At 38.5% G+C, this 12,834-nt stretch overlaps 2 protein-coding genes across 5 annotated transcripts in view; one reads left to right on the forward strand and one right to left on the reverse strand.

The window, feature by feature from the left end:
- The first annotated feature begins 680 nt into the window (after positions 1 to 680).
- dusp12 (dual specificity phosphatase 12) lies at positions 681 to 6,680 on the forward strand. Its single transcript, XM_077724252.1, has 8 exons — positions 681 to 868; positions 1,706 to 1,981; positions 2,356 to 2,469; positions 3,774 to 3,892; positions 3,983 to 4,070; positions 4,686 to 4,777; positions 5,073 to 5,152; positions 5,675 to 6,680. The coding sequence occupies exons 2-8, from the start codon at positions 1,719 to 1,721 to the stop codon at positions 5,840 to 5,842; spliced, it is 924 nt and encodes a 307-aa protein (XP_077580378.1). The 5' UTR covers positions 681 to 868; positions 1,706 to 1,718; the 3' UTR covers positions 5,843 to 6,680.
- Positions 6,295 to 12,834, reverse strand: part of col15a1b (collagen, type XV, alpha 1b) — a 47,436-nt gene continuing 40,896 nt past the window's right edge. For all 4 annotated transcript variants that reach the window (XM_077724251.1, XM_077724250.1, XM_077724249.1 and 1 more), the window contains 11 exons: positions 11,971 to 12,052; positions 11,853 to 11,878; positions 11,626 to 11,724; positions 11,351 to 11,495; positions 11,186 to 11,244; positions 10,345 to 10,476; positions 10,113 to 10,211; positions 9,962 to 10,036; positions 7,866 to 8,063; positions 7,197 to 7,312; positions 6,295 to 7,103 (listed from right to left, as the gene is read on the reverse strand). In XM_077724251.1, the coding sequence (XP_077580377.1) occupies positions 6,881 to 7,103; positions 7,197 to 7,312; positions 7,866 to 8,063; positions 9,962 to 10,036; positions 10,113 to 10,211; positions 10,345 to 10,476; positions 11,186 to 11,244; positions 11,351 to 11,495; positions 11,626 to 11,724; positions 11,853 to 11,878; positions 11,971 to 12,052 (1,254 nt within the window). In that variant the 3' untranslated portion in view covers positions 6,295 to 6,880. The remainder of the gene's footprint in view (positions 7,104 to 7,196; positions 7,313 to 7,865; positions 8,064 to 9,961; positions 10,037 to 10,112; positions 10,212 to 10,344; positions 10,477 to 11,185; positions 11,245 to 11,350; positions 11,496 to 11,625; positions 11,725 to 11,852; positions 11,879 to 11,970; positions 12,053 to 12,834) is intronic.

Consider the following 12,834-nt stretch of genomic DNA (forward strand, 5'->3'; position numbering starts at 1 on the left):
AATCACCTCTTTCGATTTAAATTACATACAAGCATATCTTGCAAGTTTTATAATAATCCCTTTATTCATGCTTGAGTTATCTTGCATGTGACAAAAGAACATATCTAGTATGTACAACACTAATTGGACTATTTTCAAAGACTATGGCCAAGCAAAAACACACTTAGCAGTTTGATGAAATGTAGGCTACTTTTGACAAAATTCTGCATGTTATTTTAAAAGAATTGCCCAGATTAATTTTAACAACAATTAAAAACGAACTGCTTTCTTACAGTAGCATCTTCCTCTTCAGCTCTGACTAAATTTAGCATTTTCGCGCCTCACAGCGGTTGATGCTATGAACTGCACGTTATTTCTCATTTGGGGTGCACGTTCAACAAAAAAATATTTAAATATGATGCAACATATTTGTGTATTCTGGTTCATTTTGAATGATTTCCTCGCGCATTTGTTTCTTCTTTTCACTTTCTATTAGATTTTTTTTTCAGGGTTAGGGGTTGCAATCCGGAATCAGCTTTGGAAAATCGTGTCAAAGTTGTGATTTCTATTTACAAACATGTATTTTTTATGCTTAATAATAATTAACCATGTTGTTAGTTATACTGTACTTTACTATTTCCAAACTACTAATATACCTAAATCTAAACATAATAAGTAGTACAGTCCCGCAAACGGAACTAAAGAAGGCATATATGTTTTACCCGCAAATGTGTTAGATATGGACCACTCACACTAGCCTGCTCAACTAGTTCAATATAAATCTTAATTTTTTATTTTTGTACCTCACAGACCTGTACATGTGTCTCTCACCTTAATAGTTCATGACATTTGCCACTTTTGGACATATTACAGTGGACGAGCTAAAGAGGTTAGTCAATTTTATCCATTTTACCAAAATGTATAAAGGTATGTACTATGTATGCTGTGTGTAATTTTCGGTTTGCTCTAAAATCTTGCGGCAGAACGTCATTGTTTTTTCTACCTATTCGAAACTTGAAATTTACATGTCCAATGATCCATTTTCACAACTTGTTCTCTCGATACACCACAGGTTAAGCACTTGGACAACAAAAATGTAACTAATCTTTTCGAAATCTGAAACCCTCACTGGGTCATCATTAATGGCCCTTTTTATTTCAGGATAAAATCCAAATATCTGCAATTATTTATGTATGTCAGTTTGTTTTTAACACATCAAATGTTCAGCACATAAACCTTAAGTCATGTTTTACCTCATCTCATTTTCCGAACCGTTTTATCCTTACTAGGTTTGCGGAGGGTGCTGGAGCCAATCCCTTCTGAATTGGTGGCCAGCCAATCGCAGTGCACAAGGAGACAAACAACCATTCATGCCCACACTAAAACCTAGGGGCAATTTAGAGTGTCCAATCAGCCTACCATGCATGTCTTTGGAATATGGGAGGAAACCGGAGTACCCAGATAAAAACCACGCCAGCCCGGGGAGAACATGCAAACTCCAAACAGGTGGATCGACCTGGATTTGAACTCACGTCCCCCACTGTGAGGCCGACGTTATAACCACTCAACTGCTGGGATAAAAAAAATCTTAACTTTTTTAAAGAACACAATATACAGCTATACAGTTGCTTTCAAATGTTATGAGAACAAGTTAAAGTCACAGTTTACCTTATTGACTTTTATATATACATATATACGTACATATATTCTATCATTTTTTTTCCAGCTCTGTATGAGTCATGCTCCTGGTGGATTCTGGGGTGTTCATTGGAACAGCAGCCGACCTTAATGACAATCAGGGTTTAGCAGAAGCAGCAATTACTCACATTTTGTCTGTGGACTCTGTGGACCCGGGGCCTCGATTGCCTCTGGATTCTGGCTATTACAAAAAATGGATTAATGTCCTGGATGAAGTGACATCAGACCTTCTGAGCCACTTAGATGAGTGCTACTCCTTTATTCAAGAGGCAGTGGATGGAGGTGGGGCGGCACTTATTCACTGGTAAGGGTGAAAATTATTTCTGGTGTTTCCATTGAAATGAAATCATTCAACCAGTCATTAAAAAAGTCAACCCGATGAAAAGCATTAGTTTTTAAGGATTTTGACTAATTTCTGAAGGCCCTCTTAATATCTGTGTATTTATACATTTAATTTGTATTTTGAAGTCAAATCAAATAATTAACTCCCTTTTTCATCTGGAAAACGCATTTAATTGGACTTTTCTGTGTACAGTGGTACCTCGACAAACAAACCTTTTTTTTTTTTTTGGTAATTGCCGGAAGGCATCTTCTCTTTTAATTGTGATATTTCGCTTATTGGAAACAGGAATGAATAAGGAGGTGGATTAAAGGACTGTTTTTTTTTTCAAAACTCAGTCAGGCTGGCCGCAGTCGTAGTGCCACCGTTGTGACTGCTTACCTCATGAAGAGATACAAGCTGTGCTTCACTGAGGCTTACCAGAGACTGAAGACTATCAAGCAGGATGTGCAGTAAGTGTCTCATCACTCTCTTTTAGTGATGTCCTGATTTGATACTCACTACTGTAATCCCTCGATTATCGCGGTTAATGCAGCTCAGATGTGTGTGTGTGTGTGTGTGTGTGTGTGAGTGAGTGTGTGAGTGAGTGTGTGAGTGAGTGTGTGAGTGAGTGTGTGAGTGAGTGTGTGAGTGAGTGTTTGAGTGAGTGTTTGAGTGAGTGTTTGAGTGTTTGAGTGAGTGAGTGAGTGAGTGAGTGAGTGAGTGAGTGAGAGTGAGTGAGAGTGTGTGTGAGTGTGTGTGAGTGTGTGTGTGTATGTATGTATGCATTGGATTGGATAACTTTATTTGTATGTTTGTATGTAGGGTGTGAGTGTGTGTGAATGTGTGTGTGTGTGAATGTGTGTGTGTGTGTGTGTGTATTGGATTGGATAACTTTATTCGTGTGTGTATGGGTGTATGTATGTATGTGTGTGTGTGTGTGCGTGCATGTGTGTATGTGTGTATGTGTGTATGTATGTATGTATGTATGTATGTATGTATGTATGTATGTATGTATGTATGTATGTATGTATGTATGTATGTATGTATGTATGTATGTATGTATGTATGTATGTATGTTTATGTATGTATGTTTATGTATGTATGTTTATGTATGTATGTTTATGTATGTATGTTTATGTATGTATGTATGTTTATGTATGTATGTTTATGTATGTATGTTTATGTATGTATGTTTATGTATGTATGTTTATGTATGTATGTTTATGTATGTATGTTTATGTATGTATGTTTATGTATGTATGTTTATGTATGTATGTTTATGTATGTATGTTTATGTATGTATGTTTATGTATGTATGTTTATGTATGTATGTTTATGTATGTGTGCGTCTGTGTGTGTATGTGTGTGTATGTGTGAATATGTATTGGCATTGGTGTTGGATACGGCTAGTTTTGAAGTACATATCGGATTTGGTCACAGGTTCGGATCATCCAGTAGTCGTGTTTTTTCATTACCATTGTGCTTTCCTCTGCTGAAAAGCCAACCACAAGGCATACACCCGCTGAGCGGGACTACTTTTTATGAAAGTCGTTTTGGTAACAGAGTATGATGAAATATTATTATAATATTATAGTATTTCTCGAAAGTACTAGCAATGCCCCCCTTAATACAAAATAATCTTTTATACTTATTTTCGTATTATCTTTTGCTGATTTAAAAATGTTGGTATTCGCTAAACATAGTGTTAAAAAAAAAAACATTGTGAAATTTGCGTGTGCCAAAATCTGATGGGAGAATTTGTTGTGCTTCTCAGGGTCAACAGAGGTTTTGAGGAGCAGTTGTGTCTTTATGAAATCTTGCAGTGTGAAGTGGACACCAGCAATCCACTGTATAAACAATACAGACTGACCAAGATCTCTGAGAAATATCCTGGTAAGCATATGAACAAGTGCTCTTAAAATGATTCTTATTTTTTCCCCTCAAGTTCTTCTTTCATACATGGTGTTCTTTGTGCATGAGCAGAGTTGCAGCAGGTTCCCAGAGAAGTTTTTGCGGCTGACCCCGCTCAGTTCAACTCATCTGAACCCGCCTATCGTTGCAGGAAGTGCAGGTAGCTCTGTCTAATGCGGTTTATGTGTTTATACTGTATGGAAAAAATCGTATCAGGAAATAGGCTGGTTTATATCATGATGGCAATATTCCAAAATATCATTTAGTTTGAACCATTCATTCATTTTCTGAACCGCTTCTACACACAAGGGTCGTAGGGAGTGCTGGATGGAGCCTTTCCCAGCTAACTACAGGCAACTACGGTGGCCAGCCAATCAGCAACAGTCTTATCAACGCTTGTTTAATGCAGCAGAGCCTGCAAAACTGATTGTGAAGGCCTTTAGGCAGATTCCTGACCCTAGCAATAAATAATGGCTGAAATGTGATTGGTTAAATGCTTCAATATGAAAACACACATCTGGAAGCAGTTCAACCAGGGAGGGGGGGGGGAACCAATAAAAGGAAGCTAACCGACAATTTGGAATTATTTAATAAGTATTCATGGACAAAATCTAATTAACACCAGTCTGTGATTCAGATATTTCTTAGGCCAGCAGAGAATGCATTGAAGGCCCTGATAGCACACCACTGAGTGTTAATGTAGTCAATAGTCTTTCAATGTTACTTGTTAGATGTTGGACTTTTTGTAACAGTTTCTGTTGTTTTGGCTTTGCAGAAGATCTCTGTTTCGTAGCTCCAGTCTTCTCAGTCACCCGATAGGAGAAGGGGCATCAGCCTTTGGCCACAAGAAGTCCGCTAACCAGACTGGTAAGGTGACGCCTATTAATGTTTGTCAAACACCTAAACACACCTAAAGCAATGCGTAACAACATGATAAATACCGTATTTTCTGGAGTATAAGTTGCATTTCTGGGGGAAATTTTTACTGTTTTCAGCTGCATATTTCACAATTTTAAAATAACGTGAAATTATATAATGTGTTAATAATTTCACACCTAAGTCGAACCAGAGTATAGATTGCACCCCTGGCCAAACTGTAAAAAAAATGCGAGGTATAATCAGAAAAATATGCTAATAGAAATGCTATGTTTTCTTTATTCAGACGCAGTCCAGTGTACATCGTACTTCATTGAACCAGTACAGTGGATGGAACAAGCTTTACTTGGTGTGATGGATGGACAGGTACGGGATACAGTAGCACCTCGAGATACGATATTAATGCGTTCCGAAGAAAAATATGCAATGCTCAGTGCTCGTAGAGACATTACACGACGGAGTTTCGACCAGAAAAACGGGAACCATGGCGTTCTTATGAGCAGCCTCTCACGTCCACTGTACTATGAAGACCCGAATAATAGTAGGCACTGGAATAATAGTAGGGAGTGGAAAATTCCAAATGAATTAATAATAGTAGGCACCGGAATAATAGTAGGCAGTGGAAAATTCCAAAAATAATGAATGTTAGTAGTAGTAGTAGTAGTAGTAGTATTATTCCAGTGCCTACTATTATTCGGGTCTTTGTAGTTAGCTCGTATATCAAAATGTATCTCGTATCTCAAGATAAATATTTGCTCGAAATTTTATTGTTCGTATGCTGAGGTATTAAATTACACTAGTCCTTCTAGAAATAGACTTTACATATACCTATTTGAACTGCATATGAGATTGTTAGAAATAATTTTGTTCTTGTCACTTTTGTTGCAGCTGCTGTGTCCCAAATGTCGATCCAAGCTGGGCTCTTTCAGCTGGTGCGGGGATCAATGTTCATGCGGCCGTTGGATCACGCCTTCCTTTCAGCTTCATCGAAACAGAGTGGATGAGATCCGGCTCATTAACATACAGACAGAACTATTCGCAGTTGGAAATGGATGAACCATCATTCAAACAAAACCGTTATGACTCGCAAAATAGGCATATCCATCTAGCAAGTATTCTGCTACCCTTTTATATATATTCAAATAAAATGAAGAGTGCATTTAGCAGACAACTATTGTTGAAAAGTAACAAATTGTCACCAAGCTACTTCACGAAATAATCTATACTATTGTATAAATGGATCTCTTGTCTGTTTATGCGTGCATCTGTTCTTTTCCTATGGACTCTGAACTGATTATCATGAAAATTCACACAGCTATACTTTAGGCCTCTGCGAGTGCTAGCTTTTGTGTCAAAGCACCCTCTAAGTATCAAATATTGATAATAAAAAAAGGGTATTCAAAAACCAATTGAAGGTGGGAAATTCACGGCCCACCACTGGAGCCAAACACAAGACAAGACATATCACTATCGAGACATGCTGAGACAAAAGAAGAAATTGTCTGGTGCCCAAACAAAATGCCTATTTATGGAGTAAAAAATACAACTTAAACATGAACATAACCACACAGTATATACAGTATACATTTTTCATCAAGATAAGTAAACCACAGAGTTTCAAAGTACTGTATGTGTTGCTACAATATAAATTAATAGAAATCCCAATTATATTTGACACTAAAACAGAAGCTAAATATTGAGGTTAAACTGTTGATGCACCAAATATCCTCATACAAATTGGATTTATAGGAAAACTCCCTATTCACGGTTTAAACAATTTATTTTCTCTGATGATTGTCATTGATGGGGCATTGTTGTTTTTGATATTACACAAATTTACAGTTTAATGACATCAATGTGTGGACATTTTCAAATAAAGTCAATTTAAACTTTGTTTTAATGGTTAGTAATTTGTCTTTCACTATATAGAGTACTGTATAACAGATGTTACAATGGAAGATGAAATTTGAAAGCCAGTTAAAACTCTTATAGTTTAGTCAGACTGTAAGAGGACTGGTATGTTGTTCCTGTTTTAAATGAGTGTATTTGAAAGGTTCTACTTTGCACATTTAGAGGATGCTGCCCGTGCTTTCTTCAGACCCTCCGTTGATGGATGTCCCCGACGTACGTGTTTTCTATACACAGTACAATGTAGTGGTTGGAGCACGAACGTGCATGTTGTCCTAACAGGCGTCCCGTTTGAAGCAGAGCAGCCTGACCCGTCACCGCCATGTCGGCAGTCCTCCATGCTTCGCAGTAGTTCATAGTCGTGCGGATTCCCACAGCACTTGAACCATGCCAGATCAGCTTTTCTGGCCTGGAATTAAAGTAAAAAACCGTTGCAAATCTACCCTTTAAGAATCATACGAACTCAAAACATTTGTCAACACATTCAGTCACAAACACTTACCATGCTGAGTCAGTCATCACATTGCGCCCATCAAAAGAGTAAATGGGGATGGAGGGGTCAAATGTGCCACCGTTTCCAGAGAAAATGGACATCCAACTTTTGAACAGCATTTCACCCTGTTGGGCAAAGGCAAAGAAAAATCAAGTTCAAACAGGGATTAAAGCAGGGGTGTCAAACATACGGCCCGCGGGCCGGATTCGGCCCGTCTGGTGGTTTGGTACGGCCCGGGGAAGAAAGCTTTATTGTATTAAAAAATGAATTTTCTTTAAAATGTGTAGTTCTTGTACTATCCGCTAGGGGCGCAGTGTTTTAGTACGTGCAGACAACATGAAATGACATTTATTTATGTTCTTATGTTATTCTCTTGTTCATAATATATTGTTCATAATGTAAAAGGAAAATTCTTTCAATGAACATTTTGATAATTTACTCATTCTTTGCACTAATTATTAGTATTAGTGACTAATACAAAGGAAAAAAAGTGGGATTATTGTTAGTTCTATGTCATTTTGCAATAAGTTTACTGGTCCGGCCCGCTTGATCTCAAATTAAGCTGTATTCGGCCCGCAGACCAAAGGGAGTTTGACACCCCTGGATTAAAGTCTTGTACTGACTCACATGTTCTTCCATATTTTGCGTACTATACTCATAATATCAAAATATCCTTACCCTTAGATTAACTACAGGCATGTCGCTGCGGTCTGCCTTCCTCACAATGGTGGCCAGGTCTTGGAGGTGCGAGGACAGGAATGCTCGGTATGTGCTCGTCAGGCCCATAGTCCGTGCTTGCTGGTAGCACTGGAAATCGGCCCCACGGATCCCTCGCATATCCCCCTTTAATGGAGCGTTTAGAGCCACTAGATGAAGCTACACAAGAGAAAAGAAAATACAGTATGATTGGAAAGCACACAAAAAAGCCTGATGCATATCGACAAACCACCAATACCAAAAGAGCATGGTGGTGGGTATTATGCTAGCTCGGGCTTTTGGCTCAGCTGTTAGCACGTTCAACTTTCAATGTGACAGCATGGGTCCAAACCCAGGGTCGTATGCAAATGAGAAAATGAGACGATGTAACTGCGAGTCTCAGACAGGCTACATAAATCCCATGACCCAGGTGTAACGGATGTAAGCCCTTTCATCGGGTCAACTTTAATAATTCAAATACATATATTAGCTGACAGTTCTTCACTATCCACCTAAGAATGTAATTCGTACCTGTCAACCTCTGCCGATAACTGCCCTGATAAATGATTCCCCGTACAAACCCCCAAAAAAACGTACAAACACCGTACGACGCATGTTTACTCGCGGTAACTGGTTTCTTACTAGGTGGCTCCTCCATGCTTGCTTCCACGATATTTACTCTATGTATATCTACGCATGCGCATGTCATCCTTTATCGATATTGCCGTACGCACCGCTAGAAAAATACATACGATTAAGGATCATTTTTGCTGGTATACAGTGACAATAGTAACGATGGATGACAGTAGCGTCGTTGGCTACCAGCCTACGAGACTATCTGGATTTTAGCCAAAACTCTTGTTGAGATCGGTTTTCATATATATTGGCGATTTTTTTTTAAACAAAAATTTTCCCCGTACAAAAGTCTCCTACGGCGTACATGATTTGAAATGGTAAAAAACGTATAAAATATGTGTAAAACGTACAAGTTGACAGGTATGATTAATCCCACTGGATGCAAGCCCTTTCAACGGGTCAACTTTAATCATTCAAATACATATATTAACTGACAGTTCTTCACTATCCACCTAAGGATGTAATTGGTCACCTCACTTAAAGCTTTCCGTTTATCCACCCATGGGTATCACACTTATATTTCAGAGCCCTTGTGGAGTTTCAGCAGGATGTAATGTCCTGAGATGTAACACTACTACCTTGGTATTTAAATTTGGTTCTACAAAGTGTGCAAATTAACTTTCATTTCTCGTTTGAAAAAAAATGTGAATGAATGAATCTTTACGCTTTAAAGATCTATTCCGGACAAAATTGTACTTCTTCTTAGCCAAACATACTCACTGAAATCACATGAAACATAATAGCAAGCGTTAGTCTTAATCTAAAAGTTTTGAGACAATTTGACATTAAAATTGTGCCGGCCAGTAGGCGATAGGTTAGCATGTTGGTCTCACGGTTCTGGGATCGATCCGGGTGGTCTCTACTGAGTGACGTTTGCATGTTTTCCCTGGGCTTCGGTGGGTTTTCTCCAAGAACTCCGGTTTCCCCCCAAATCGCAAAAACAAATCAAGCCTTCCCGTTGGCTATTTTTCTCTCAGGAGTGACTCCATAATAGTTTAATATTTGGCTGTTAACCTAATTGTGACTATATAACTTTACCCAGGTGTAACTTACATATACCTTTTATACTTCTCTGGCAAGATCTGAAGTAATACTAAAGATGGAAAAATAGATTTATGTGTGATTTGGAGAGAGGTGGAGTTAAATTCTGTTAAAAAAAAAAAAAAAACTTAATACATCCAATGGCCAGATCATCCCTTTGTTCTCCATTTTATTGTGATGAATAGTATTACTATTTTATATCATGTTTGGTCTTGGTCCATGATCAAATAAACCTTTCCCCATACCATAATGCAAATTACATTACTTTAGTGCTTTCTATATTCCCAAAAGTATGGTGCTCCCTAAATTTAAATAAATAAACTTAACAGCACAACAAAAAAAAAATCTAACAATTAAAAAAAAATGCATGTCCTATTGGTATGTGAAAGATTCAAACTCACCCCAGCAACGGAATTGAAGGTTTGCGGCAGTATGTTAAAACTTGGCTGATATCCTCTATTGCCTTCTTGTAGCTCCTGTCCAACAAATACAAACCATGTTTTTTTTAAAAGCTGCATTTGCCATTTGTCTGTTTGTACTCGATGAGAATACCTGGCTGTGGCTCCTGTGTGGTCTGCTATATTCTCCAAATTTGCTGTGGGTGCGATGTGCTGCTGTGGATGGCAGTTCAGACCGGATCAAGTTCCCAAGCTGAAAGAATGCACACATTTAGGATTGACATTATTTTACACACTGGAGCAGCATCAGGGAGTAGGTTAAGTTTGTTTTGTGCTTTAAGTCAAGCGACTCTACCATACGGGTCATGTGCATGTTCAATACACACCTGAACTTTGCGCCATCCGCTCTGTGATCTGATGTAAAGCTCTCCTTCGCCTTCTGACACATATGCCAATGTTCCCTCTGGAACTAAGTGGGTTTCTCTGGTTAGAGCATGAGTTGTCTCATAGCTGGACACCTGAGCACACACGCCAGGCATAGAAATGTGAATGGGGTTTTCCAGTTGTATTTTGAAAAGAATGTAGTTCAGCCATACCTCTACTTACGAATGCCTAAAGGTACGAAAGTTTCAGGTTACATTTGTTTTTATATGCAAATGAGACTAAGATACGAAAAAGATCCAAGTTACGAAATCCCCAAAAAGTAAATGCATTTCCTTATCTATTATTTTATTTTGAATTCCTCTTATTAATTGATTAATGCAACAAATGCTACAAATGCAACATGGCACTTATTTTCACACACACACACACACACACTCATATAGGGAACACGGAAATTTCTAAAATGTACTACAAAGTGGACGGCTTTCGGCCCTGGTAAATGGGCTCTGGCGGACAAACACATGTATTGCATCTATAATGGCCGTGGAGGGAGATATTTCAGCGGCGCAGAGTACATTTTCGCATGCTTTTTAGATTTTAAGAAATTAATAAATAATTTACTTATAATTCTCTCTCATAAGTGTTTTTCCCTCACATCTTTCATTCAAAATTTGGACACTGGCCAATCTTAAAGGGTTTCGTTGGTAGTTGTGTGAGGACCGTGGGACGAATTAGAGAATTTACATATAACGTATACTTCTGCTTAAAAACTTTTCAAGTTACGAAAAAAGTCTTGGAACCAATTAATTTCGTAAGTAGAGGTACGACTGTACATGATTTTACCAAATTTGAAATTCCTGGTGGACCGGGAGGACCAGGAGGGCCTTGAACACTGACACCTGCTGAAAACATAGACACACATATAAATCAACAATAACACAAACCTCAACTTGAAAACGGTCAATTTCTAAATATATTCAATTTTTGGTTTCTGGTGCTTCTTAATACCTCCTCCGAAAGCAGCTAGCGGTCCTGGGTTTCCGGCAGGTCCAGGTGGTCCTCTCGGACCTGGGCGTCCAAACCCAGGGGCTCCACGTTGGCCCGGAGAACCGGGAGGACCTGGAGGGCCAATGACTGACTCCCCTTTTGGACCCTGCGATAAACAGATGCGTTTATACACCTTAAATTAGAAATGTAAAGATATGCATTAAGGAACTGATGAAATATTTAGGATGCACACGTGGAGGAAGAACATTTTTATTCCATAGCAATGGTGAACTCACCACAAGTCCTGACCGGCCCGGTGGTCCCGGAGGACCAGGAGCACCGCAGTCACCCTTTTCTCCCTTCTCACCTTTAGATCCCTGGTCACCTTTACCACTCTGAAGATTTCACAAAGAAACTTTGCAGTGACAACAATATTACAAAAAACATGCATCTGCCAAGACAAGCTTTAGATCAAAACCTGTTTCTGTTGCCCTTCTGAATTCACAAAAAAAAATGCACTCACCAAAATTACATCTGGAAACCCAGGGGCTGCCAAAAGAGAACACCAGAAAACATTAAATACTGCGTCTACTTATGAGTTCGTAGCTAACTAACGGGACATACTGTAGTCTAGTTTTTACCTGGGGTTCCTGGTTCTCCGGGTATTCCAACATCTCCTTTTTCGCCTTTAGCTTTAGCAACATCAATCCCATTCTTTGAATCCTACACAAAGAAATAAACATCATCATCAGAATATGTGGTTGTGATGAAGAGCCAACACTCACAAATGCAGACAGTAAATGCTGAAACAATATAAATTGTTAAAGACTGTACAATAAACGATTAACATGGTGTCTCATTAATAGATTGCCCTTCTATATTCAAACATCAAATTCATTCAAATGTTAGGACATTGGAAATACAGCTGCGTTAAGGATATAGAAAAGGGGTGTCCTACAATGGGCCATAGTGGGTGAATGTTTTTATTTCAACTGAACCCGCACAGATAGTTTAACCAATAAGGTTTCTCCTGAAGACAAGTTTAGCGCCTGACTGCAATCAACTGATGACACTTTTAAGACACCAGATTAATAAATGTGTATCCTCTTAATCAGGTGGAATGAAAACCTGCACCTACTCCGACCCTTGAGTACACCCATTATATAAAGTCACAATTATTTTCTATAATCGCGACCCTAGTTAGGATATAGCGGTTCAGAAAATGAGATGAGAATTACCCTGGAGTGGCAATTCAGTAAGGTTTCTTTGTAAAAGTTGGATTAAAACAGCCTACCATGCATGTCTTTGGAAGCAATGTATATTGGCTAAAGCTACTTTTTGTTCAATGCACATGCTTCGGTTGAAGCAGGACAAACTGTAGTAATATGACAAGTGGTAGCAAATGTGTGTACTGTAGATCTAGGTCTGGAAAACTGTATCTGGAGCATTATTTCCAGTAAGATGTTCCTTACATATTTTTCATTAGAATTGCCGCTTTTGTTTTT

Source organism: Stigmatopora nigra, chromosome 9, assembly GCF_051989575.1.
Source record: "Stigmatopora nigra isolate UIUO_SnigA chromosome 9, RoL_Snig_1.1, whole genome shotgun sequence".
Lineage (NCBI taxonomy): Eukaryota > Metazoa > Chordata > Actinopteri > Syngnathiformes > Syngnathidae > Stigmatopora > Stigmatopora nigra.

What these genes read in the sequence shown, in the direction of transcription:
- dusp12 (XM_077724252.1), top strand. Translation starts at nt 1,719, where the DNA reads ATGCTCCTGGTGGATTCTGGGGTGTTCATTGGAACAGCAGCCGACCTT. An exon ending in GAAGTCCGCTAACCAGACTG is followed by an intron (nt 4,778 to 5,072) that starts GTAAGGTGACGC and finishes TTCTTTATTCAG; the next exon opens with ACGCAGTCCAGTGTACATCG. An exon ending in TTGGTGTGATGGATGGACAG is followed by an intron (nt 5,153 to 5,674) that starts GTACGGGATACA and finishes CTTTTGTTGCAG; the next exon opens with CTGCTGTGTCCCAAATGTCG.